Source organism: Myotis myotis, unplaced genomic scaffold (genome assembly GCF_014108235.1).
Source record: "Myotis myotis isolate mMyoMyo1 unplaced genomic scaffold, mMyoMyo1.p scaffold_m19_p_1, whole genome shotgun sequence".
NCBI lineage: Eukaryota > Metazoa > Chordata > Mammalia > Chiroptera > Vespertilionidae > Myotis > Myotis myotis.
In genome coordinates, this window is record NW_023416313.1 from 50,599,474 (window position 1) to 50,625,862 (window position 26,389).

Consider the following 26,389-nt stretch of genomic DNA (forward strand, 5'->3'; position numbering starts at 1 on the left):
TGCATGCCCCTTCTGTCATAGCCTTGAATCAATCCAGTCAGTTGATCTAGGTTTTGGTTTTATTGTTGCTATGGTTACCATTGGCTTCATATTTCTGTACTGTCACTTTGTGCTTTGAGTGGGGGCTGGGCTGTGGAAGGTTTCTCTTCAGTGTTCTAGGTCCTGATCAGTTTTCTGTCTTGCAGTTTTTGGGGGAGAGTAGAGAGTACAGTGCATAGGTTGAGCGGGTTTTTTTTTGGGGGGGGGGGGTGTCTCCATACTCTTGCCCCTCCCCTAGTAGTAGACTGCTGTTGCTTATTGCTCAGTGCTTGTTAGGCTGGGCATAGGTATGTGAGGGAGTCTCTGTTTTTTCAGATCCAGCATTTATCTTAAGTAGGCACAGTGTGACCTTGGGGATGGGTCTTCTTAATATTTTTGTTCCTTGTCCCCATGGTGTGTATCTACCACCGATCCTGTGTGAGAATGTCAGGGACCTTCCCCATCTTTACTGGTAGAGGATACTGTATGCAGGACTGTTTCCTTCCCTACCCGCAAGGGTAGAAGTTTCAGTACTTCTTCTTTCTTTCTTTTTCCTACACAGAATGGATGTTTACCTCTGCCCTAGAGGGTTTCAGGGTTACATGCTTTTCTGGCAGCAGTAGCTGATCTCCTCCTTGTCTGCACCCTCCAGGGAGGATTTCTAGTCTCTTGGCCTGCTCTAGTATTTCCTAAGAGTATCAGGGGAGGTCTGTGAAAAGGCCCTACGAAGGGAGTGTGAACTTCCCTTGTGTTTGCATCTTCCAAGGGGGTTTACACTGTCACCCTCGCCCTAAAATTTTTGCTGATATCTTTTCCTTACCTGCTTGCCTTTCTCCCATACTCTGCTAGGGGTGAAACTTGCCCTGGTGGTATGCATAGGGACAGGGTGAGAGTGTGGATTGACGCCTTGGATTTTAGGCTACTCATTTGCCCTGTGATCTCAGCTCTGTGATGGATTCAAGACAAATGATGATTTTTATTTTCACTCTTTCTTACTGTTAAAGCTCTTTCCAGCTTTTTTTTTTTTTACTTTCATTTATTTGTATTATTAATGACTGGGTTTTATTCTGTCAGCTGTTACATTGTAAGTGGAAGCAGAACGCCTGCATTTAGTTGAATGAATAAACCAGCATCAGAAATGTTAGTGAGTTTATTTATGTGATGTACACTGAGAAATACAAATTCCAGACATTTGCATTCCATTAATAATTACATGCCCTAGGCATTTTCTCTTTAGTGCTGTTTAATTCAGTTTAGTTTGACAGAAGTTGTATGCTTTCCTCCCCTCTCCCCCATCCCAACCCTTCAATTCTTCAATGTCAGAGGTTTCTTTCCTTCAAAGAACCCTAGCAGGTTTGGCTCAGTGAATAGAGCGTTGGCCTGTGGACTGAAGGGTCCCGGGTTCGATTCCGGTCAAGGGCATGTACCTTGGTTTTGGGCACATCCTCAGTAGGGGGTGTGCAGGAGGCAGCTGATTGATGTTTCTCTCTCATTGATGTTTCTAACTCTCTATCCCTCTCCCTTTCTCTCTGTAAAAAAATCAATAAAATATATTTTTTTAAAAAAGGAACTTGGATCTCTGGAGTCACAGATCTTCAAAGGTCTTGAAGCGAGCTTTATTATAGCACTGAGTTTTTTTTTCTTATAATTCTTTATTTGGGTGTAACTATGGAATTATTTTTCCTTTCATGTTTTTGGAATTAGGAGACAGAGAGGCAGGCAGAAAGTTATTACCTGAGCACAGTCTCTTTTACTCATTTAATCTATGTGGTTTAGTTACCCAGGTAACTGCAGCTAAATTCTGTTCTCTTTGATTCAGACTGCCAGGTGTTTCTCCCTCATTTTCCAAAAAAAGCCTTTCTAGTATGATTTATTTTTAGGCTCTGAGAATTATAGTTTTTAAGCTCTCCTGATAGGGCCTTACATAATTACATGAACATGAACAAAAACGTTCTTCTGGACATGATTCTTATGAATAAAGAGAGACACTTTTTGGAGAGTTATAAAAAATAGGCAGTTGGTCTATGAAATATTATTAATGGATTTTGTTCAGTTGCAGATTTTTTTTTTGGAAGAAAATATTTTCCTTAGAGTCTTATTCAATCTGTGTTGTAATGATTTATACTTTTCTTTCTTTTTAAAAAAAAATTTTTTTTTTTACTAAAGCAGTGTTCCATTTGTAACTTAAAAATATTTTCACTGGCTCAGTTGGTTGGGCACTGAAAGGTTGCTGGTTCGATTCCCTGTCAAGGCACATGCCTTGGTTGTTGGCTCCATCCCCAGTTGCACAGGGGTTGCACAGTAGACAGCCGATTGATATTCTGCTCTCACATCAGCATTTCTCTTTCTCCCCTTCTCCCTTCCCCTCTTTCTCTAAAAAAAATCAATGAGTATTTTAAAAAATATATATTCACTGAATCACTTCAAATATGTATTTTGTGAAACAAGGTTCAAAGCATAAATAAGTAAATTGTTGTATACCCAACTCAGTTTCTTAGTTTCTTCCTTCCTTCCTTTCTTTTTTTCTTTCACTAGGTTTTGCAGATATTTGTTAATTTAAAAATCATATTTCAGCCCCTGGGAATTTCATATTAATTGCAAATTAATGGACAGGTTCAGCCATGAATGAAAATTTAGTGGTGAAATCAGCATTTATGTAAAGTAAACCTGTAGGTTACAGCTAGGACTCATTTTTTAAAAAAAATTCTTTATTGTTTAAAGTATTATATATGAATCCTTTCCCCCCATTAACCTCTCCCAACTCATTCCCACCCCCACCCCCACCCCACACATGCCCTCACCCCCATTACTGACTGTGTCCATGGGTTATGCTTATATGCATGATACAAATCATTTGGTTGATCTTCCCTTCCCCTTCCCCTTCCACCTGAGGTTGGATGGTTTGTTCGATGCTTCTGTGTCTCTGGATCTATTTTAGTTCATCAGTTTATGTTGTTCATTATATTCCACATATGAGTGAGATCATGTGATGTTTATCTTTCTCCAACTGGCGTATTTTGCTTAGCATAATGCTCTCTAGTGCCATCCATGCTGTTGCAAATGGTAAGAGTTCCTTCTTTTTTTTACAGCAGCTTAGTATTCCATTGTGTAGATGTACCACATTTTTTAAAAAAATATATTTTATTGATTTTCTACAGAGAGGAAGGGAAAGGGATAGAGAGTTAGAAACATCGATGAGAAACATCGACCAGATGCCTCCTGCACACCCCCTACTGGGGTTGTGCCCACAACCAAGGTGCATGCCCTTGACTGGAATCGAACCTGGAACCCCTCAGTCCGCAGGCCGACACTCTATCCACTGAGCCAAACCCGTTAGGGCTACCAGTTTTTTTAATTTGCTGATGGGCACTTAGGCTTTTTCTAAATCTTAGCTATTGTGCTATGAACATAGGGGTGCATATATCCTTTCTAATTGGTGTTTCTAGTTTCTTGGGATATATTCCTAGAAGTAGGATTACTGGATCGAATGGGAGATCCATTTTTAATTTTTTGAGGAAACTCCATACTGTTCTCCACAGTGGCTGCATCAAGTCTGCATTCCTACCAGCAGTGCAAGAGGGTTCCTTTTTCTCTGCATCTTCACCAGCACTTGTCATTTCTTGATTTGTTGATGATAGCTATTCTGACTATGGTGTGAGAGGGTACCTCATTGTCGTTTTGATTTGCATCTCTCAGATGACTAGTGACTTTGAGCATGTTTTCATGTCTGTTGGCTTTCTGTATGTCCTGTTTTCTAAGGGGTCTATTTAGGTCCTTTGTCCAGTTTTTGATTGGTTTGTTTATCTTCCTTTTGTTAAATTGTATGAGTTCCCTATAAATTTTGGAAATTAAACCTTTATCGGATATAACTTTGGCACATATGTTCTCCCATGTAGTGGGCTTTCTTGTTTTGTTGATCGTTTCTTTTGCTGTGCAGAAGCTTTTTATTTTGATGTAGTCTCATTTGTTTGTTTTCTCCTTACAGCTAGGACTCTTATTTAGTTTATTTTAGGTAGAGAGTTTATTACTAAAACAGGTTCTCTAGGCTTCTTCTATTGGCTTCACTGCTCTTTTACTAAATATAAAATAAAAATATGATTTCTCCAGTTTGGAAGGTTTCTGGATTTTGTGGAGTACGTCCCAGGTAGCTGAGGCATTTCACCTCCATCCACTTGGGCTCCTGCTTAGACTTAGACCAGTGGTTCTCAACCTTGGCTGCACATTAGAATTGCCGGGGTCCAACCCTAGCAGGTCCAGGGGTTCCCAAAGGCGTAGACAGAGTCGGCGAAGAAGGAAGGACACGGAGACAGTGTTCAGTTGATCAGCAGCCTAGCCAGGATCTCCAGCCAGGATCTCCAGCCAAGTTCTGGTCTGGATCTCCAGAGAGGTTCTGCTTCTCCAGCCAGGTTCTGTGTCCATGTTCTCTTGCTAGGTTCTCCAGGTTCTCCAGCCAGGTTCTGTAGCCATGTTCCCTCACTAGGTTCTCCAGCCAGGTTCTGTCCAGGTCTCCAGCCAGGTTCAGTCACCAGGTTCTAGACAGGTTCTCTTGCCATGTTCTATCCAGGTTCTGTAGCCAGGTTCTGTCTCTAGGTTCTTCAGCCAGGTTCTCTCGCTAGGTTCTGTCTCTAGGTTCTGTGGCCAGTTTCTGTCCAGGATCTTTTGCCATGTTCTCTCCAGCGAAGTAGTTCTGTCTCTAGGTTCTGTGTAGGTTCTGTGTCTAGGTTCTGTGTCTAGGTTCTGTCTCTCTTGGTTCTGTCTTCTAAGTTCTGTGTTCTTACATCTGTATTTATACCAGTTGATTCCAATCCTATCAATCTCTATTCCAAAGGTTAGGGCGTTTCTTATCTCCATTCCAGGGAGTAAAGATGATGTAGCTTAAGCATGATTGTTCGTAGTTAAAGTGATTAATTACCCGCCTGGCACTTAGTTAAGAGGTTCTATTCCCTCCCTAACTTCAGGGGAAAATCCCTACCTGGGGAAACAACCTTCCTCAGAGAGGTGACATTGGTTAAAATACACAGCGCTAAGGGGAGCAAACATATTAAGAACAGTATGCTATATACGCCAGGTCCCTTGAAACATATGCTGTGCAGATGTTTCTTTCCTGCAGCGACTGTGTCAAGCAGCAAGGATGGACCGGCTTCCGGCATAGAATCACTTGGCAATCTTTTTAAAATCCTGATTTCTGGCTTCATCCTCCAGAAATTCTGTTTCTTTGTTATGGGGTGGGGCCACAACATTAGTAACAAAGAAACAGAATTTCCGGAGGATGAAGCCCAGAAATCAGGATTTTAAAAAGATTGCCAGGTGATTCTAATGTGCAGCCAAGGTTGAGAACCACTGACTTAGACAGTGAGCATTGGCATTATCTCCTATTCTGTTAAATTGCTCATTAGCTGAGAGCATATTATATTAGTTGTGGTAATGAGGTTTCATTGAGTCTAAAAGTGAGAATGGAATTAACTTTGGAATCGTTTTTGAGGTACTTTTTAAAAAGTTGTTTTACTGTCATCTACTTCTTTCACATAAATTTTATAGAACTTTGTATTAATTTTCTGTTGCTGCTATAACAAATTACCTCATATATTGTGGCTTAAAACAACACAAGCTTATTATCTTGCATCTTGTAGGTCAGAAGCCTAACATGAATTTCACTGGGCTAAGATCAGGGTGTTAGCAGGGCTTCATTTCGTTCTAGAGCAGCGGTTCTCAACCTGTGGGTCGCGACCCCTTTGGGGGTCGAATGACCCTTCCACAGGGGTCGCCTAAATACATCCTGCATATCAGATATTTACATTACGACTCATAACAGTAGCAAAATTACAGTTATGAAGTAGCAACGAAAATAATTTTATGGTTGGGGGTCACCACAACATGAGGAACTGTATTAAAGGGTCGCGGCATTAGGAAGGTTGAGAACCACTGTTCTAGAGGCTCTATGGAAGAATTTGCTTTCTTTTCATTCCCAGCTTTGAGAGGCCACCTGCATTCCTTGGCTCCTTACCCCAAGTTCTCCACCTTCAAAGCCAGGAATGGCAAATTGATTCTCTTTTCATGCTTGAATTTCTCTTATCTCTTACCATCTTGGTCAGATGCAGGTGGGAAAAGGGGAAAGTTTCTCTGCTTTGTAAGGATTCGGTATGATTAGATTGGGCCCACTTGGGTAATTCAGGATACTCTCCCATTTTCAGATCTTTAACCTTAATCACATCTGCAAAGTCCTTTTTGCCATGTAGAGATGGATATCTGTGGGAAGCCATTATTCTGCCTATCACAGAACCCAAACATCTTTATAGAATATTATTTCACTGATTTAAAGTTCTTATGGGTAAAAGATTATAGGTGTGATTTGACTTAATGCTGAGAAAATATATCACCTCTAGTTCTCTCTTTTCTTCTGAGCTTCAAATTCTTAACTACAATTACTTGTTGAACATATTTTCTTAGCTATTTTGTAAGCACCTTGTTAGCTTTTGCTATATAACAAACCACCCCACAATTATTTGTCATTGCCCACATACCTGTGGGGCAGCTGATGTAAGCTAGGTTTGGATGGGTGTCTCTGATGACCTTGGCTGGGCAAGCTGTGCATCGGTGAGTAGGCAGGTCAGATGAGAATTGTCTAACCTAGCCTGGGGCTCTCTGGGGGCAGCTGTGTTTCACGTCTCATCTTCCCACCTTTGGGTTAGCCCAGGCATGTTCTTATGAAAATGGCAGAAATACAAACATGTAAGTGGAAACTCATGAAGCCTCTTGTAACCTGAGCTTAGAGCAGAGAAACTGTCACTTTTGCTTATTCTATTGGCCAAACTGGCCACATGCCCAAATCAAAGTGCTGGGAAAGATACTTTTATCTTTCTAAATGGGAGGAATTCAGCAAATGAACTTGAATGGATAAAGGGGTATAAAAAATAATATAAACAGAGCCACTTTAGAGTTGGAGCTGCCATCCCAGAGGAACTTGCCTTGCAGGTCTACTCCTCAGACCTTTGGAATGTTAAAACTGGGCAAAATAACCTTTAGACTGGGCCTAAAGCAATCTTATATCCCAAACAATGTTTGCAAAGATAACAAGAAAGCAGATAATATAGTTTTGACTATTTGAGTTTCTGCCTGGGTCAGTTTTTCCAGAATCACTATTATTTTGTATCTCAAATAAATGCTTGCTGCCTCTCTCTCACTCTGGCCTTTTATTTTTTTTGGTTATCAGGGGATAAAGACTTGGGGCCAATGATGTAATTAATCCCACACTGACCTCTGTACTACCTTCCCGTTTTACTTTATTTCTGGTCTTACTTAATGATACTACCCTATGCCTAGTCATCTAAGCCAGAAACCTAAGAAGTATTTTAGAATCTTCTCTTTCCCCTTTTCCTGTATTCAGTATCTACCTTGTAAATATCTTTCTAAAGTTTAGAATCTAAACTCTCACCTATTACCCTCACTGTTCTGGTTCAGACTGTCATATCTCCTTGAGAAGAAAGGAAGGGAATAGTCTCTTACTTGTCCCTAATCTAGTTTCCTTTGAATGCATTCTTTGTATTGCAGCTGGAATGCTCTACTTGCAATACATTGCCTCTAGAAGAGGATGCCCTCTGGGATGAGTGTCACCAACTTTATCTTATGCTGTTTTCTGTCTTTGGTTTACTCTTCAGTTCAAGAGTCAACAAAATAAGGCCAGTGGGTCAAAAAATCTAGTCCACAATCTATGTTTGTATGGTTCATAAGCTAAGAATGATTTTATGTTTTCAAATGACTGGATAAAATAAAAAGAACTATCATTTAAAAAGGTAACATTTCTGTGACACATGAAAATTATGAAATCTAAACTAGTGTTCATAAATAAAGTTTTATTGGAATACAACTATGTTCATTCATTTTTGTATATGGCTGCTTTCATATTATAATGGCAAAGTTGAGTCATTGAAACAAGAGACCATAAAATACTTGCTATCTCATCCTTTACAGAAAAAGGTTGCCAGCCCTTGTTCTAGTCAAGTCGAACTTTCTCTACCATTCTATTTCACGCCTCAACGTGTTTATTATGTTGTTTCTTTGGCTAACTATTTTTTTAAGTAATAGCTTTATTGAGATATAACTAACATATTATGACGTTTATCCATTTAAAGTGTACATTTCAGTGGTTTGTAGTATATTAATAGAGTTGTGCATCACTGTAATTTTAGAACATTTTCATTACCTTCCCAAAAAACCCCATGTTCATTAGCAGTCACTCCTCATTTCCCTAATCCTCTCCCCCAAGCCTTAGACAATCACTAAATCCACTTTCATCTCTATAGATTTGCCCATTCTTGATATTTCATGTAAGTGGAATTATACAGTATTTGGGGTTTTGTGACTGTCATCTTCATTTACATAATGTTTTTAAGGTTTATACATATTGCAGCAGATATCAGTATTTTATTCCTTTTCATTGCTGATTAATATACCATTGTATGTATATAACATGTATCCATTTGTGATATGGTGGACATCCATTTTGTTTTTACTTTTTGACGATAATGAGTAATGCTGTTATGAATATTTGTGTACAAGTTTTTGTGTGGTCATGAATTTTCATTTCTCTTAGGTATATACCTGGGAAATTCTTTATTCTTTAAGAATTGACTTTGGGATCATCTCTTCCAGATCCCTTTCCTAGCCTCCTAAGCTGGATTAAATGTTCATTCACTATTGCTCAAATAACACTTGTAGTACTTTACATATGATATTGACGTTGTCTGTTTGCATGTTTATTCCTCTGTTCCTCTAAGTTTCTGGAGAGCAGCATCAATGCCTTATTTGACTTTGTATCAACTGCAAACAGTACAAAAATTCACTTAATATTTGTTGAACTAGAAAAACTGTAAAGCAGTCTATGCTTTCGAATCAAAGTAAACTTTATATTTTGTTACTTTTTTTTTGTCTTATATACATGGGCTTTTTTCAGTCTCTTGGAATACATATTGAGATAACTGATCATGAATTTATCTTTTTTCGAGGCCTGAAAAGAAAACAAAAAAAGGTACCAAAGAAAAAGCATCAAATGAAAAACAAGATGACATAGAAAAAATAAAGTCAATCCCCTTTATGGAAGATGAACCTGAGGATGATGTTTACTTAAAACGCTTATATCCAAGACAGATCTATGAGGTGGAGAAAGCTATTCATTTACTTAAGAAATTTCAAATTCTGGACTTTACATATCCAAAGCAAGGTGTTTATCTTGATTTGACACTGGACGTGACACTGGGGAAGAAGGTATATAGACTCAAAATAAATTTATTTGTGAACAGTAGTTGTATGAATTGACATTTCTTAATGTTTTAATTCTTGCCTTTTATAATAATTTTTAGAAAAACTTATGGTCTTTCTATGCTTTAGCATGAAAAATATGTGTGTTTGTTTTTTAATTTCCAAATATAAAATAGAATGTTAAGCAAACTCTCATAATTATTGAACATACATCTCCTATTCAGCAGAAAATCATTGGTATAAATTTCAACAAAAATATTAAAATTAATTGAGGTATTACTATAACTTTGAAAAATTACTTAAGCTGCCTGTGTGTCCTGTTCCTTCTCTGTAAATGAGAGTTTGGATTACATCATTAGCCTTCAGATATTTCCTTAGTGTCCTGGATTGAGACTAAGTTTGCATGAGTGGGGTGCCAAACCCCACCCTTGCTTCAATTAGAATGTCTCTGCTTTATCTGTTTGTATACTGCAGTTGCGTGGAAGACGTTTGTTTATAAAACTCTAAAAGTAGGAAAAACACTTGATTAGAATTGATGTCCATTATAGCTCTAAATTTTGTAAGCTTCTCACTGAAGAAATCTAATTTTCTTGGAACTGATATTTAAATTTTTATTCTCAGGGTCTTTTTTGGTCAAACTAGAAGGTATAAGTTTTTAAATACAATTGAACAACCTCAATATTAACAATAATGATTGAACACGTAAGAGGAGGCAGGATAGAGTCAGATTACAGTACTGGCCAGCATCCTGTTGTCACCACTTATTAACTCTTTGAACGTGAGTTTCTGGTTTTACCTCTTCAAATCTCAGTTTTTTCATCTCTTTAAAAGGGGAGATAAAAAGCTTAGTTCATATGGTTATAGCAAAGATTGAATGTGGTCATGCATGTAAGGACTTGGTAGGTGTTTAATAATAACAATCAATATTTACTGGAAAGTTTTTATGTACCAACCACCACACTAATGCTTTGCATGCATTTTCTCATTTAATCCTTTAATAATTTCAGAAGAAGAGGCCAAGACACGAAAAGTAAAGTAACTTGCTCAAGGTCAGAGAGTGGGGTAGGGTTAGGATTAGAAACAGTTCATACTAGCCATGTTATAATTTTATTTTATATCACAGTGTTACTGTTAGTTTGTTTATTTAAAAAATGTTGTGGTGTCCAAGATGATCACTTTCTCAGTCAACTGTTAAAATGTTTCATAAATGGAAGCCACTTGTGAACTAGACACACTGAAAGGATACTGTTGTCTTCCTAAGACATTTTCTTAATCTTGATAGACTGCTTGTAACAAGCCGGTATTCCCCAGGGAATGCTATTATGATTGCCATTGAAAAATTTACTGAAACCAGTTGTGACATGTTAATGGCAAAGGAATGCCAGTGAATAAAATTGAGTTGCACGTCTGATAGAATGTGTACTTTCTTGTCTGAAAAAGCCTCAGAAGGTTATCTCTACTCAAAATAAGCTAAAAATACAATCTTCCAGTTTTAATTAGGGAACACCCCTTTTCTCTTTTTTTCCAGCCCTTAAGGCTGCATCAAAATTGTGGACTTAGAACTTGTTTCCATGTGAAGTTTCCCTAAGAGATCTGAGCCACAAGCCTAGACAGAGAGGACTTTGACCAAATGACTGAACAAATTAGTTCGGAGGCCCTGGGGAATCTCCACCCATATTAGGGGCCTCAAGTGCATGCTACTGTGTGTTTTAGGTGTTCCAGTTTTCTTCCCACAGATGTCTGAAAGTGGTAGGTGGTTTAGGTTGTTTCCAAATAGACCCACTCAAGAGCCTTTCAGGCTTGTCATTCTGTCTTGGATTTAGAGTTAATATCACCAGATTGTTTAGAGCCAATGATGGAGATTAGTGTGTCCTACTGAGCAGATCAGCTGGATATTTATTGTTCAGTATGCACAGTCGCATTCATTTCCTCCTTGATGGTGTCACAAGATTACATATCCTTTTAAATTTAATTCAAGGTGGCAAAAATTATTGGCATCCATGTAGAAAGAAAGTATTGTACTAGGTGCTGGGGAAGATATGGATATGCAAATACATCTTTCAATATATGAGACACTGATGAATGATGTAGAGATAGAAGCCAAGCACCATGGGAGTATGGAGCTGCGTAGAGAGATTTAGATTTTCATGATGGTTTCTTACAAAAGAAATAAAATCTCTGATGCCTTAAATTATAATCATTGAATAGTTCTGGATTAATGAGAGGATATGTGGTAGAATTAAAACATTAAAAAACAAAACATGTTAGTTCTGTTTTTTACAGATGTGAGAGGCACAGAAAAGATGAGTGAATTTTTCACAATAATTTTTTCCATTGTGTATTTAGAAAAAAGTGGAGCCATTTGCCAGTGTTGTTAGTTTGCCATACCCATTCCTTTCAGAAATCAATAAAGTTGCTGTATTTACAGGGGTGAGTAACCTTTACCAACTTTTTATATCCTTTAACTTGTTTAATAAAACATTAGTAAGTGTTTAGAATAACTGAATGAGTAGAATTAGAGAAAATTCTAGCATTCACCAAGTCTTATTTTCCCCATATGAACCTCAAAGCAGTAAGATGACTCATTTGAGGTTATGTCATTAAAGTAAGAAAAAGCTAAACTAGAACATTAACTTCATCATTAGTTATTATTCTACGATATTCTGTTTCTCACAAAAGCACTGAAGGGAAGTACAGAATTTATTCTACTAGCTCCTGCTTCTAACTCAAACTCCTCAAACAACAATAAAATTATTTTGGGCCCATGTAGTGCTTTGAAGACACAGAAACCACACTTTAAAAAATATCTAGTATAGAAAGTGAAGAAAGTCAAGGCTATAACAAGTACAGTAATAAGTTTTTGGTCAAACTTTTTGTATTTATAAACATTTGTTTATAATGTGTTTATGATTTTATTTTGTAAGGTGTTTTGATTCTTCTCCATCTGTCTCACTTTCAAGGAAGAAATTCTTTACTTTTTTTTTCCAGAAAAGTAGAGCATATAGCTGTTGGAATGCCCAAAACTTGACTGACTAAGGGAGTGTGATATATTTCACAGTAAAACCAAATGGTATAAATGGAACATAGAGAAAGAAAATAACTAATGCTGTGTATTTTTTCTTTGAATTTTCAGCCAACAGGCTAAATTTTGGCTCTATCATTTATTAAAAATATTTTTCTCTTCCTGATCAGTGTGGCTTGGTTGGGCATCATCTCATGCACTGAAGTGTTGCTGCTTAGATTCCTGGTCAGGGCACAAGCCCAGGTTGTGGGCTTAATCCCTGGTAGGGGGCGTGCAGGAGGCAGTTGATCGATGTTTTGCTCTCACATGCATGTTTTTCTCTCCCTCTCTCTTCCTCTCTCTAACAATCAGTTTAAAAAATCTTAAAAAAATTTTTCTCTCTCTATATTGGTTTGATAAAATATCTCCATTTAAGGAGCAAAACTAAATATATTTTAATTTTTTACTTTTGGAAGATGATATGTTTATGGTATTAGAGACTTAGGCTGAATTACTTGGTAGGTTCCTCATGCATTTTAAAAAAAATATTTTTATTGATTTCAGAGAGAAAGGCAGAGGGAGAGAGAGAGAGAGATACATTAATGATGAGAGAGAATCATTGATTAGCTGCCTCCTGCATGCTCCCTACTAAGGATTGAGCCCGCAATCCGGGCATGTGCCCTTGACTGGAATTGAACCTGGGACCCTTCAGTCCACAGGCCAACGCTCTATCCACTGAGCCAAACCGGCTAGGGCAGGGGTGGGGAAACTTTTTGACTCGAGGGCCACAATGGGTTCTTAAACTGGACTGGAGGGCCGGGACAAAAGCATGGATGGAGTGTTTGTGTGAACTAATATAAATTCAAAGTAAACATCATTACATAAAAGGGTACGGTCTTTTTTTTTTTTAGTTTTATTCATTTCAAATGGGCCGGATCCGGCCCGCGGACCGTAGTTTGCCCACGGCTGGGCTAGGTCCTCATGCATTTTTTAGTTATTTGCTCATGTTACAAGAAATACCTCAATTACCTAAAAACTAAACTTGTTCTGGTTGTAATATTTCTGATGCATCTCATTGAAAATTGATGCATTTCCAATTAAAAGTAAAAGCCACAGTTTCTATCTTGAGCTGTAATATTATTTCTGACAAAATACTTGAAAGCAGACTGAATTGATGTTTAAACTATTGTATTTTGGTAGAATGCATCAGAGATTAAAATAGCAGAAGAACATGGAGCTGCATTTGCAGGAGGAACTAATCTGATTCAGAAGGTACAGTGTTATTTTCACATTCATTAGTTATATGAATTGTTTAGTTATCTTTGCCATCCATTTATTTATTACATGTTTTAGAATTAGTATTGAAAAGTCTTGGAGTAGAAATTTCACATACCGTTCTTTGACATTTCAAATTGCCTCTGCTTAATATTTCTAGTGATGAGAGCCCTGGTTCTGAATCCACACTACCTTTGTTTCAGTTCTGGGTCTGTCCCTTATAAGTACACGGACAGACTCATCCTCCCTAAGTCTTCAGTTTCTGAATCTGGAATGTGTAGTCAATATTAGTACTTGCCTCTTAGGATTATTGTGAAGACTGGATTAATTAAACCATGTTAAATATTGAACTGAATGCTTGGCATGTGATAAGTGTTTGCTTAATGTAAGTTATTGTTAAGAGGAATACAGAATGTTATTTAGGGGATAAAGAATTTATAAAAATAAAGAATAGTAACAGAGAGATAAAATTTCAGAGTCACAGCTTAATTTTGCCAGGGTTCAAGTCTTTAGGGTTCACTATAATCCCAAACCACAGCTTTGAATGACATATATTGGTAAGATTTAAGCAAAAGGAATCATTGGTAAAATATTTGTTGCCTAGGCAGTACTATTCTAAAAAGTTGCTTCATTTTATAATCAAGTAAATTTTTAAATGGAAGAATTAAACCCTTTAAATACATATATTTTAAATGGATGTGACTATTTTTAAGAGAAAAGATCAGAAAATGTTTTGCTTCTAATGGTTTTCATAATTGGTAAATGTGTTCATATGATCCTCGTTTAAAGACAAACCATTGTTTAATGTGTGTTTTCTAAATTATAAGGGGAATTACTACATTATACTTTCTTTTCAGAAGGTTATCTTTTATCTTGATTTTTTAGATTTTGGATGATGAAATTGAGCCAGACTTTTATGTAGCTGTTCCAGAAATTATGCCCGAGCTTAATCCATTAAAGAAGAAACTGAAAAAAAGATTTCCAAAGCTTAATCGAAGTAAGGGAGAATTCTTTTTTATTATTTCAATATGCTATCAACAACTTTCTTCTAATATGTATGTTTTGTTAGAAAACAAAATTGCTAATATATATATGTAGAATAAATATGTCCTGCTATTTGAGTTTTGTGTTATGTGAGAACATGCAGATTTGATTTTTTCCCTCTTGACATTGATGTTGGTAATCTATTGTAATTTGCAGAGCTAATTACTATATAATACTTTAAATTTAGGCCATATTTTTTAAAAATATATTTTATTGATTTTTTACAGAGAGGAAGGGAGAGGCATAGAGAGTTAGAAACATCGATGAGAGAGAAACATCGATCAGCTGCCTCCTGCACACCCTCTACTGGGGATGTGCCCACAACCAAGGTACATGCCGTTGACTGGAATCGAACCTGGGACCCTTGAGTCCGCAGGCCGACGCTCTATCCACTGAGCCAAACTGGGAGCTATTTAGGCCATATTTTAACTTGAAATTAAGTGGAAGTATTACCCATTAGACATGTTATAATCATACTGTTTTTAACCTCTTTATCAATACAATAGGTATGCTAATTTATGTCAGCATTCAACTCATATATGAATGCTTACAGTGTGCATGGCACTGCAGATTTTTTTCCTTAAGGAACTTTTCCCTTATGGATATTTCTCTCTTATGAAATACTAGAGGGGGTGGGGGTGTCCCTCAGCCCAGCCTGCACCCTCTCCAATCTGAGACCCCTCGAGGGAAATGGGCATTCAGACATCCCTCTCACAATTCAAGACTGCTGGCTCCAAACCATTCGCCTGCCTGCCTGCCTGATTGCCCCTAACCGCTTCTGCCTGCCAGCCTGATCACCCCCTAACCACTACCTTGCCAGCCTGATCGACACCGATCTTCTCCCCTGCTGGTCCAATCGTCCCCAACCTCCCTCCCCTGCAGGCCTGGTTGCCCCCAACTGCCCTCCCCTGCTGGCCCAGTTGCCCCCAACTGCCCTCCCCTGTTGCCCCGTTTGCCCCCAACTGCCCTCCCCTGCCGGCCCGGTTGCCCCCAACTGTCATCTCCTGCAGGCCTGGTCCCCCCCCAACTGCCCTCCCCTGCAGATATGGTCCCCCCCAATGGCCCTTCCCTGCAGGCCTGGTCACTTCCACCTACCCTCCCCTGCAGGCCCGGTCACCTCCAACTGCCCTCCCCTGATGGCCTGGTCACCCCTAACTGTCCTCCCCTGCAGTCCTGGTTGTCCCCAACTGCCCTCCCCTGCTGGCATGGTCGCCCCTAACTGCCCTCCTCTACTGGCCATCTTATGGCGGCCATCTTGACCACATGGGGTTGGCTATCTTGTGTGTTGGAGTGATGGTCAATTTGCATATCACCTCTTTATTATATAGGATAGTAAGGAAAGTAACATGCTATATAATAAATGGCTAATATGCAAATTTTCCGTTGAACCGGGAGTTCCACCACTCGCTATGACGTGCACTGACCACCAGGGGGTGGCGTGGAACATGGCGGGTGTCGGCGATGTGGCGCTGGCAGCAGGCGGCAGTTGAGGTGCTGCCAGCCCTGATGGGCACTGACGAGAGTGGGACCTTGGTGGGATTGTGGAACAGGTGAGCAGGTGGTGCCAGGCCAAGGCAGGTGCGAGCAGGGTCCGATCACCCCAGCTATTGGCCCGCAGACAGACCAGCGGCGGCAGTAGGGGGTGGGGCCACCACCTGGCTCCATGTGCTGAGGGAGCTGGGTGGGGGCCTGATGACTCAAGGGGAGGGTGGCACGCGGGGGCCCGGGGGCCCAGGTGCTGCCCAGAGGTCAGCTGGTACCTGCCCTTCCAAGCCAGACGCTCGTGCTTTGATTGCCAGCCAGGCCTAGGGACTGCACCTGTGCACCAATTTCATGCACCGGGCCTCTAGTTGCTACATAAGTAGCTATGTTTTAAAGTATAACATAAATGATAAAGTCACAAGGTGCTGTAGGTTTTCAGTAGAAGAAGAATTTACATATATAGATGAGGAAGTTAGCATTTAAACTGATCTTGAATAATTGGATGCATAGATTAAGGGAAATACTTTAAGTATGAAGCCAAACTGTAGTTGTGCTGCATGCTGCAATGAAAGCCAAACTTGTGAGACAGGTGCTGATGAGAAGGAAAGTGGTTTATTCAAGTGCCGGCAACATGAGAAGGTGGGGACTCCTATCCCAAAACCCATCTTATTAGTTCTTGTCAAACCAGATAATTATATAAGGTAAAAGGGAAGTAGGAATTGAATTGAGGGGAGTAGCAGGGATTTTCTGTGGACCGGATGTGCAGTTTGACTCAGCTGGTCATCCCGTTCCTGATACTAATTTTGCTCTCTTGTGGTTGGCCGGTGAGTCTGCATATCTGGTGCTGACTAGAAACAGGAACAGTGTGCTCTGCTAAGATACTTAAGCAAAAATATGTGATTTCGCAATCTTAATTTTCTGCTTTATTATTAGTTAGCTTTTGCTAGAATTTCAAGATAATAAGAAGGAAGAATCTATTAATCATAGAGATTGAAGTAAGTCAGAAATTACAGTCCATGTACAAGAAATATCAGTCCTCTTTAGCTGTATTGAAAGGTATCCCTACATTGATATGAAAGAGAATAATGGGAAATTGTGTTGAAATGGTAGATTGATGTCATATTGAGAAGGATCTGGAATAAGGTCCTAGTAAGCTTGGACTTTTATTTTTTTCTATATTCAGTAGATTCCCTTACAAGTTTTTAAGGTGGGGAATTCTTTACAGGTTTAATCTAGCAAGAGTTCATAAGATGTATTGGCATCAATCAAAACTAGAAGCAGGGAGACCAGCTTGGACACAATCACCAGAGACTAATAAAGTTAATGTTTAAACTAATGTCTTCATAATGAGACCGGAAATGAAGAGGACAAATGTCAGATATATGAGGATTGCATCAAGTAATTAAGAATGGACAGGAAAGACAAACGGAAGAGTCAAATGGTGCTGATATTTTTTTTACTGTATATCTGCTATAGATAGGTTATTATTTCAAATAAAATTTCATAGTGTAAACAGAACAAGTATTTTAATATTGTTTTAGTAGATTGGGCTTCACAGTTTAACTCTACTTGAGCTGAAAATTCCTACCAAAATTCTTCAGACATGGTAGCCACTAACACCATGAATTATAGATTATGTTTTGTACTTTAAACAATTTCATATCTACTCTCCAATTCTTTTGTTGTACTAGAGTTTTATTTATTTATTTTGATAGTCTGCATTGAATAACACATCCTTATTAGCTATTGAACTGAGTATTGGCACTTTTTATTAGGATTTTCCATTACAATAGTGTTTGTTGTCATGGAATCAGATGTAATTTTTCCTAAGTAAGACCTGAAATTGACATTATTTTAAAAATTAAATGTGAATTACAGTTCAATTTGATGAAAATATTTCTCATACTTCTTTCTAATTAAATTCAAGCTCAACAAAACCAAACAGTACTAAATATAGTCAATTAAAACTGAAGCTAAATGCTAAATATATCTGTATTTAGCTATCTCCTTTCTTTGCATGGTGAACTGGTTTTTCCCAGAAGTTAATTTAGTCACCTTTGCTACTTTATCTATTCTCTGAATAACCCTTTAGGCCTTTATGTTTTTTAGCCTTGAGGGTTTTTTTAAAAAATTATATTTTCATCACAAAATTAGTCACTGTTTTGTTTTTATTCTGAAAGGTTTTCAAATAACTTCATTTCAAATAAGAAAAGTTCCCCCTCATATTACTAGTTTTTATTAATGGGCTTTATTTTTACTTTCATAATGAGTCAGTTTCTGTACACCAAGGTCAAGTTACCTAGGTACACTCCCCCCTCCCCCCCCCTTCCCCTCCCCCTCTCACCTTTATTTAACAAAGCATCTTGAAAAAACAAAGAGACCTTTCTCCTTCTCTAGCTTTTTTTATTCACCCCCACATGATCTGTGTAACAGCACTAGCAAAACATTCGTGTTCTTTAAACATGAAGACAAATGATTAACCTGTCAAAAATGTTAAAACAAAATACACCAGATGTGCATTAGAACAAATGAAGCTTGTATTATGCATTTTCAGAGCTTGTTCTGATTCTTTTTTAGGAACATTTGATTCCCCTTATAGCCAACAAAAGACTTTAGGGTAAAATAGAAATTACATTTTGAGCAAAAGGATGAAATTAAAAAACAAACAAACAAGCCCCTACAGCTAAGCTCATTCATTTCCCATTTTGTCCTACATTTTGTTTTACTAATGGGAGTGGGTGTAACCATCTTGGTTGGATTAAATGTTCACATTTTGCAGCATGTTTAGTGCTGCAGCTTTATTTGTTTTATTTCGTATCTTAATTGCTCACATAACTGTAGACAAGTTCTCTATTTTTAAATGCACATTTGGGGTTTTTTTAGTATTTCTTTTTTATTTCAGAAAAAAGACATTTAATACTTGCTTTTTAAAATTTCTTGGAAGAAAGTGGGTTTCCTTTTGCTTGTAAACTAGCTTCCGCCTAACCCCATAATATCAGTGCCCTCTGAAATTCTTTTATCTCTAATATCGATATGTTCTGTTGATATTTTTGATATTTTTATTCCTAATTTTATATATTATTTAGAATTTACTTAAAAAATATTAGTATGAAAAATATCTTGATTTAATTGAGTCAGTCTTCTATTACTCATATTGAACCATGGTAGATGCTATCCTATCTAATAATAGAGAAACATGGTAATTAACCGTGACTTCGCTACCCTTCCCATTGGCTAATCAGGGCGATATGCAAATTAACTGTCAACCAAGATGGCGGCGGCAGCCAGGCAGCTGAAGCGAACAGGAGGCTTGCTTGCTCCAATGATGGAGGAAGCCAAGGTTCCCCACCTGCCGCTGCCGGCCTCTGAGCTGCAGTCTAAGAAACAATGTTGCAATTATAGAGCCTAAACAATCCCCAGAAACCTGCTTTCAGCCTTCAGAGCTGGAGCGAGCAGGACCGCAACAGTGTTACAATTATAGAACCCAAACAAACCCAGATCCCTGCTTTCAGCAGCCGAGGTCTCAGAGCTAGAGCCGAGCCTCAGAGCTAAAGCCGGCTCTCAGCTCCAGTGACAGCTATAGAAGGTAAATAAATCCCAGAATAAAAAAAAGAAAAAAAGGAGAGGTTGGGAGCTTCAATCACCCGCCAGCCTGAAAACGGCCCTCAGTCCCTCACCCAGACTGGCCAGGCACCCCAGTGGGGACCCCCACCTTGAAAGAGGTGTGACCAGCTGCAAACAGCCATCATCCCCTCATCCAGGCTGGCCAGGCACCCAAGCGGGACCCCCACCCTGATCCGGGACACCCTTCATGGCAAACCAGCCGGCCCCCCACCCGTGCACCAGGCCTCTATCCTATATAGTAAAAGGGTAATATGCAAACTGACCCTAACAGCAGAAAGACTGGGAATGAGTGGTCACTATGACACACACTGACCACCAGGGGGCAGACGCTCAATGCAGGAGCTGCCCTCTGGTGGTCAGTGCGCTCCCACATGGGGGAGCTCTGCTCAGCCACAAGCCAGGCTGATGGCTGCCAGTACAGCAGTGGTGGTGGGAGCCTCTCCTGCCTCCTCAGCAGCACTAAGGATGTCCAACAGCAGCTTAGGTCTGCTCCCCGCTGGCAAGTGGACATCCCCCGCGGGCTGCTGGGCTGCCAGAGGGATGTCTGATTGCCAGCTTAGGCCCAATGCCCCGGGGAGCGGGCCTAAGCCAGCAGGTGGTCATCCCCTGAGGAGTCCCAGACTGCGAGAGGGCACAGGCCGGGCTGAGGGACCCTCCCTCCCCCCCGAGTGCACAAATTTTTGTGCACCGTGCCTCTAGTCTATATATATATATAAAAGTGTAATATGCAAATCGACTGGACAGCAGAACAACCAGTCAGCTATGATGTGCACTGACCACCAGGGGGCAGATGCTCAATGCAGGAGCTGCTCCCAGCCCACAGGCCCTGATTGCCCAAAGGGGAATGGGGAACCGGGGGTGGGTGGCGATGGACGCAGGTGGCACCGGGGCCCTGATTGCCTTACTGGTTGCCCCACACATAGAGGGTGACCAGCGATGGGGGGCGGGGCCAGCGAGCAGGCAGGAAAGGCCAACCTCTTAATTCCTCCCCTCGGCCAGCAGGCTCCAATTGCCTAATGGGGAACTGGAAACCGGGGGTCGGTGGTAGCTGACATGAGCAGTGCTGGGGTGCGATCACCCCGCCAATTGCCCCAGACACAGAGAGCAACTGGCGGCAGGGGGTAGGGCTGGCTTCCAGAAGCCAGGGAAGATGGCCCTGATCGCTGGCCAGGCCTAGGGACCCTACCCATGCACAAATTTCGTGTACCAGGCTTCTAGTAGCATATATGAAAATAGTTCAGTGCTCGCTTCGGCAGCACATATACTAAAATTGGAACAATACAGAGAAGATTAGCATGGCCCCTGCGCAAGGATGACACGCAAATTCGTGAAGTGTTCCATATTTAAAAAAAAAAAAAAAAGAAAAGAAAATAGTTCAATTCTTTTAAACCATACTCAGTTATTGGCAGATAGGTGGGAAAGGGACATGATTAAAAAATTGGACCCTCTGTGTATTTCTCTTAATATGTAGCTCTTAGAATCGAATGTTAGTGCTCTACCTGGAGTCTTATCAAAAGGATATTCCAGCAAACTTGTCCAAAGAGTATTCACATCTACTGCCTTTTGTAAGGAAGTGGTTTGTGTCGTATTTAAGAGTAATGGATGTAAAATTGCTAAAATCTAATGTGAAATATTTTTAACACGTAGACTAAACATGGTATTGCTTGCATTATTTAAACAGAACTCTTTTTGGTTATATTAAGAAATATTGAAAAAGGACTTTTTGCAGAGTAATCAATTTGAAATTTTTCTGACTTTCCCCCACTTGTGTATTAGTTTAAAAAGTATTTATGTGTGAAAGATTCCAATGATGATAAAGTACAGTTTTAATTATTATAGATGAATTATTGATGTGTTACAGCTGGTTCTGTTATTCTTTCCTTCATTTCCTTTACTACAGCTGCCCTTCCTCATACACACTAAATGTTCTCTCTTCTCAGGTCTTTGGACTTACTGTCCCATCTGTGTATAATGCTCTTTGCTTATTTTCCTGGCTCACTTTCTCATTCAAATATCACCTAAACAAAAATGCCTTCCATGACCATTTTTTTTTTTTTTTTTTAAAAAACCTCACCTAAGGACATGCTTGAGAGAGAGAAAGAGAGAGAGAGAGAAATGTCACTGTGAGAGAGAAACATTGATCAGTTGCCTTCCGTCTGTGCCCTGACTGGGGATTTAACCTGCAGTCCAGGTACGTGCCTTGACCAGGAATCAAACTGGCAACATTTCTGTGCATAGAATGACGCTCAACCCACTGGGCCACTTGGCCAGGCCATAACCATCTCATATGGGATATTACCCATCATTTCCCATTAACACTCGATTTCTCATTTTATGTTTTTATATTATTTTTAGGACTTACACTTAGGCATCTTACATTTTTTATTTGTGGTTGTGTGTTTGGTTCCTCCTATTAGAGTAAGGGCATTTTTTGGTTTTGTCCACTACTATATTTCTATGGCCTAGAATAGTACCTGGCATATAGTAGGTGCTCAATTAATATTTATATGGTGCATGAACATTTAGTGCAGCATTCTGTTGATAGAAGATGTAGATTAAATACTGCAACTGAAGAGTATATCTATAATTCATAGGGGCTTTTTTTAAGATTAGGATAATTGTATTTATAGGTATTGAGTGTCTGCTATGTGCCAAGACTAGAGTATAATGACTGTGAAAAAGACAGACAAGGTCCTTGCTGTCTCGGGGCAAAGCGTTTCGTTTTCTGCAGTATATAAACTGACTTAACTGAGCATTTCGCTAAACGAATAAACTGCAAACAAAACACATCCCCAACACTTTTATTTGATTCAGCTATCCTTTCTAGCTACGATCTTAATCCTTTCTGTTGTTTCATACAAGTTTTTCAAATAAGTGGTCTTCAGTGCTGTCTCCATTTCCTTAGCTAGTGTTATTCTTTCTCTTATCCTTCTCCCGTATTCAGCTAAAATGTGGTTCTCAGTAATCATCACGGATCTTTCTTTTGCTGCATTTAAAGATTTGTTCTTAGTTTTTTCTCTTTCTTGAAACTTTCTTTTACACTAAGTACTAGGTGTACCGGTTAATAATGCGGATTTTTTCACTAGATGGAGTTACACTAATGTTGATATTTATGCAATTTGATATGTATGCTATTTTGTATTGACAACAAGCTTCAAAACCTCCTATGTCAAATTTTCTGAAGGTGTTATCATAGATATTTTCACACTTAAAAATGTTGAATTTTGTGCCAAAAAACGAGCATTTGCGGGAAGTTTTAATTCATTACTTTATTTTGAAGAAAAGTGCTGCTGAATACTTCGGGAAGCTTATGGTGAACATTCTCCATCTCAAGATACTTGTGAACACTGGTTTAAATGCTTTAAAAGTGGCGATTTCGATGTGAAAGACAAAGAACGTCCAGGTCAACCGAAAAAGTTTGAAGACCAACAGTTATAAGCATTATTGGATGAAGATGCGTGTCAGACTCAAAAACAACTTGCAGAAAGATTAAATGTTGCTCAGCAAACAATTTCCGATCATTTACAAGCAATGGGAAAGATTTTAAAGGAAGGAAAATGGGTGCCACATCAACTGAACGAAAGACAAATGGAAAACCGAAAAGTCATCGGTAAAATGTTGCTTCAGTGGCATGAAAGTCTTTTTTGTATCGAATTGTGACTGGAGATGAAAAGTGGATTTATTTTGAGAATCCCAACTGCACAAAATCATGGGTTGATCCAGGTCAACCATCAACATCGACTGCAAGGACAAAAAGCTTCGGAAAGAAGACAATGCTCTGTGTTTGGTGGGATCAGGAAGGTGTGGTGAATTATGAGCTTCTAAAACCAGGTGAAACCGTTAATATTGATCATTACTGACAACAAATAATCAATTTGAACTACATAAAATAACCAGAATGGGCCAGAAGACACAGGAAAGTAATTTTGTTTCATGACGACAAACCATCACACACTTCAAAACCAGTTAAAGACAGGTTAAAAGATCTCGCCTGGGAAGTATTAACCCACTTGCCATATTCACCAGATCTTGCTCCTTCAGATTACCACTTGTTCAGATCGATGGCACATGCACTTTCCGAGCAGCACTTCAAAACATATGAAGAAGTGGAAAATTGTGTCTCTGAATGGTTTGCTTCAAAACAAGAAAAGTTCTATTGGGACGGTATCCACAAATTACCTGAAAGATGGGGGGAAGGTATAGATAGCGATGGACATTACTTTGAATAAAGCACTTTTGATGTTTCTCTTGAAATTATTGTGTTTTCTTTGATTATAAAATCCGCATTATTAACCGATAACACCTAGTAATCTTCACTTACCTCCTTTCTCAGTAGCTATTCCTTCTTTGTTTTCCATAACTTCCATTATTTGACTTGCTTTTTCCCTGCAATATTTCCTAATAAAGAAGAAAAGAGAAAATACATCTTGGTGAAATACCTGACAGTATAGTTTCTTACATGTTATGTTCATTATGGAAATCAAATTAGAGGAAGAGAAAGTAACAACAAGGAAAAAGTAAGAGAACATAAAAGTACAGAGAAAAAGGAGAGCAATTACATAGCAATAAGGGGAGCAAATCCCTAGAAATAAGAGTGAAGATTTAACATTGGGTTATACTGAAAAAACAGAATAGGTTAGTGGTTAACATAGACCTCTCTCAGACTTGGCTTTGACACTTACTGTGACCTTGAACAAATTAAAACATTTTTGTGCCTCTGTTTATTCATTTACAAAATGGGTTTTATGCTCCCCATGTTGTTTTTGTTATATAATGTATGCAAGAGCTTTACATAACCTGGGTATATAGCAAATTTATAATATATATGTGCCTCGGTTATTACTGACTCCCTACAAGTCCTAAAGTAACTATTCATGCTCCATAATTACTTTAGAACTCATTCTTTTTCATGTCTTCAAATATCATTCTTACCTTCATAACTCATTTATTGAATAAGCATATAATATTGAGTGCCTACTATGTTCCAGGCAGTACACTGAATAGTGAGGATTGAAAGATGAAACATAGTTCCCATCTTTAAGAAGGTAAACATTGAACAGTGAGAGAAATGAGAACAAAATGCTATACTAAATGCAGAAAGTGTACCAGCGGAAAAGGTGCAATGCACTGAGAGGAATGAGGGACTACTTTTTAGAATCAGGTCATGTAAAGAAGGTACCCACTATGTTGAGCATTTAAGCACGAATAGGCGTTTTCTTTCCCGACATGCCTGGGGAGAACATTGCAGGTAGAGGAAATGGCCTGTATTAATGCACAAAAGTATGAGTGAGCCAGTTATGCTCAGGAAATTAAAAGTAGCTTTCTATCGTTTGGTACATAAAGTATTATCAGATTGTGGTGGTCACTGAGGTTAGACAGTGATAGGCAGTGGGCCAGATCACAGAGGGCTTTGTGTACCATGCCATGGAGATTTGATTTTATCCTCTATGCAGGTAGGAGCCATTGAAAAATTGCTCGGAAGGATGATAGAAGATTTGCTTATTAGAATGTCTATATGTGTGAGCTGTGTAAATGATAGAGTGGTGATTTGAGGACAGTGAAACCTTAAGAACAGAGACCAGTGAGGAGGCCAATGCAGTAGGCTAGGTAAAAGATGGATAAAGACAGAATCTGAACAGTGGCAGTAATAACAGAGAAGAGGAAGGTTGTTGTGGAATATGGAGGAGGTAGAAATAACAGGAATTATTGATTAGCTGTTGGGGTAAAGGAAAGGGAAGAATCTGGAATGATTCCCTAATTTCTGTCTTGAGTAGCACAGTGAATACTATTTTAAAGATGGTTACACAGGAGATGAAGCAGGTTTGGGTGAGGTAGGGAGGATAGAAATAGGCTGGCACAAACTTATTGTTTTCCTGGAAGAAGTCAGTATTAAGATGAAGTAGGTTGTGATAAATAAATGTGGACATTGTAATCTCTAGGACAAATGAAAAGCGCATACACAAAAAGAGATATATCTTCAAATTAAATAGAGGAATAAAAGTGATATACTAAAAACTTTTTGTTTAAAACAAAAGAAGGCAGTAAAGAAAGAACAGAGGAACAAATGAGATGAGACAAATAGAAAATACATTAAAATAAAGACCTAAATCCAGCCTATCAAAATTTAGGTTAACTGGAAATGGTATAAACACTTCAACCAAAAGGCAGAAAAGATAAGACTATAAAAAAGCAATCCAATTATATGTTGCCTACAGGAGACACACTTGATATTCAAACACAAATAGGCTGGAAGTAAAATGAAAATTAAAGATATACCATGAAAACAGTAAGTGTTAGAGAGTTGGGTTAACTATATTAATATCTGACAAAATAGACTTTTAAGACAAGGAATTTACTAGAGAAAAATATGGATGGATATCTTATAATAATAAAAGGACATACTCATCTAAAACAGAGCTACAAAATACATGATCTATATATATAAAAGACTAAGCGACTGTTACAACCGGTCGACCAGTTGCTATGACGTGCACTGACCACCAGGGGGCAGATGCTCAATGCAGGAGTTGCCCCTTGGTGGTCAGTGCACTCCCACAGCCAACCTCCCACGGCCCTTTCCCCCCCGCCGGCCAACCTCCTGTGGTCCTTTCCCCCCTGCCAGCCAACCCCCAGCAGCCCCTCCTCCCCTTGGCTGGTCAACCTCCCACAGCCCATCCCCCGATGGCTAAC

General features: G+C 39.0%; 1 protein-coding gene and 1 non-coding gene across 7 annotated transcripts in view; both read left to right on the plus strand.

Annotated features, from left to right (window-relative positions):
* MRPL1 (mitochondrial ribosomal protein L1) overlaps positions 1–26,389 on the plus strand; it is a 60,622-nt gene that overhangs the window by 7,121 nt on the left and 27,112 nt on the right. For 5 of the 6 annotated variants that reach the window (XM_036337354.1, XM_036337370.1, XM_036337365.1 and 2 more), the window contains exons 3-6: positions 9,021–9,279; positions 11,620–11,703; positions 13,475–13,546; positions 14,435–14,546. In XM_036337354.1, the coding sequence (XP_036193247.1) occupies positions 9,021–9,279; positions 11,620–11,703; positions 13,475–13,546; positions 14,435–14,546 (527 nt within the window). The remainder of the gene's footprint in view (positions 1–9,020; positions 9,280–11,619; positions 11,704–13,474; positions 13,547–14,434; positions 14,547–26,389) is intronic. The other variant, XM_036337357.1, reaches the window with a different exon arrangement.
* LOC118661140 lies at positions 20,940–21,046 on the plus strand. Its single transcript, XR_004969156.1, has one exon. It is a non-coding gene; the product is annotated as a U6 spliceosomal RNA (small nuclear RNA).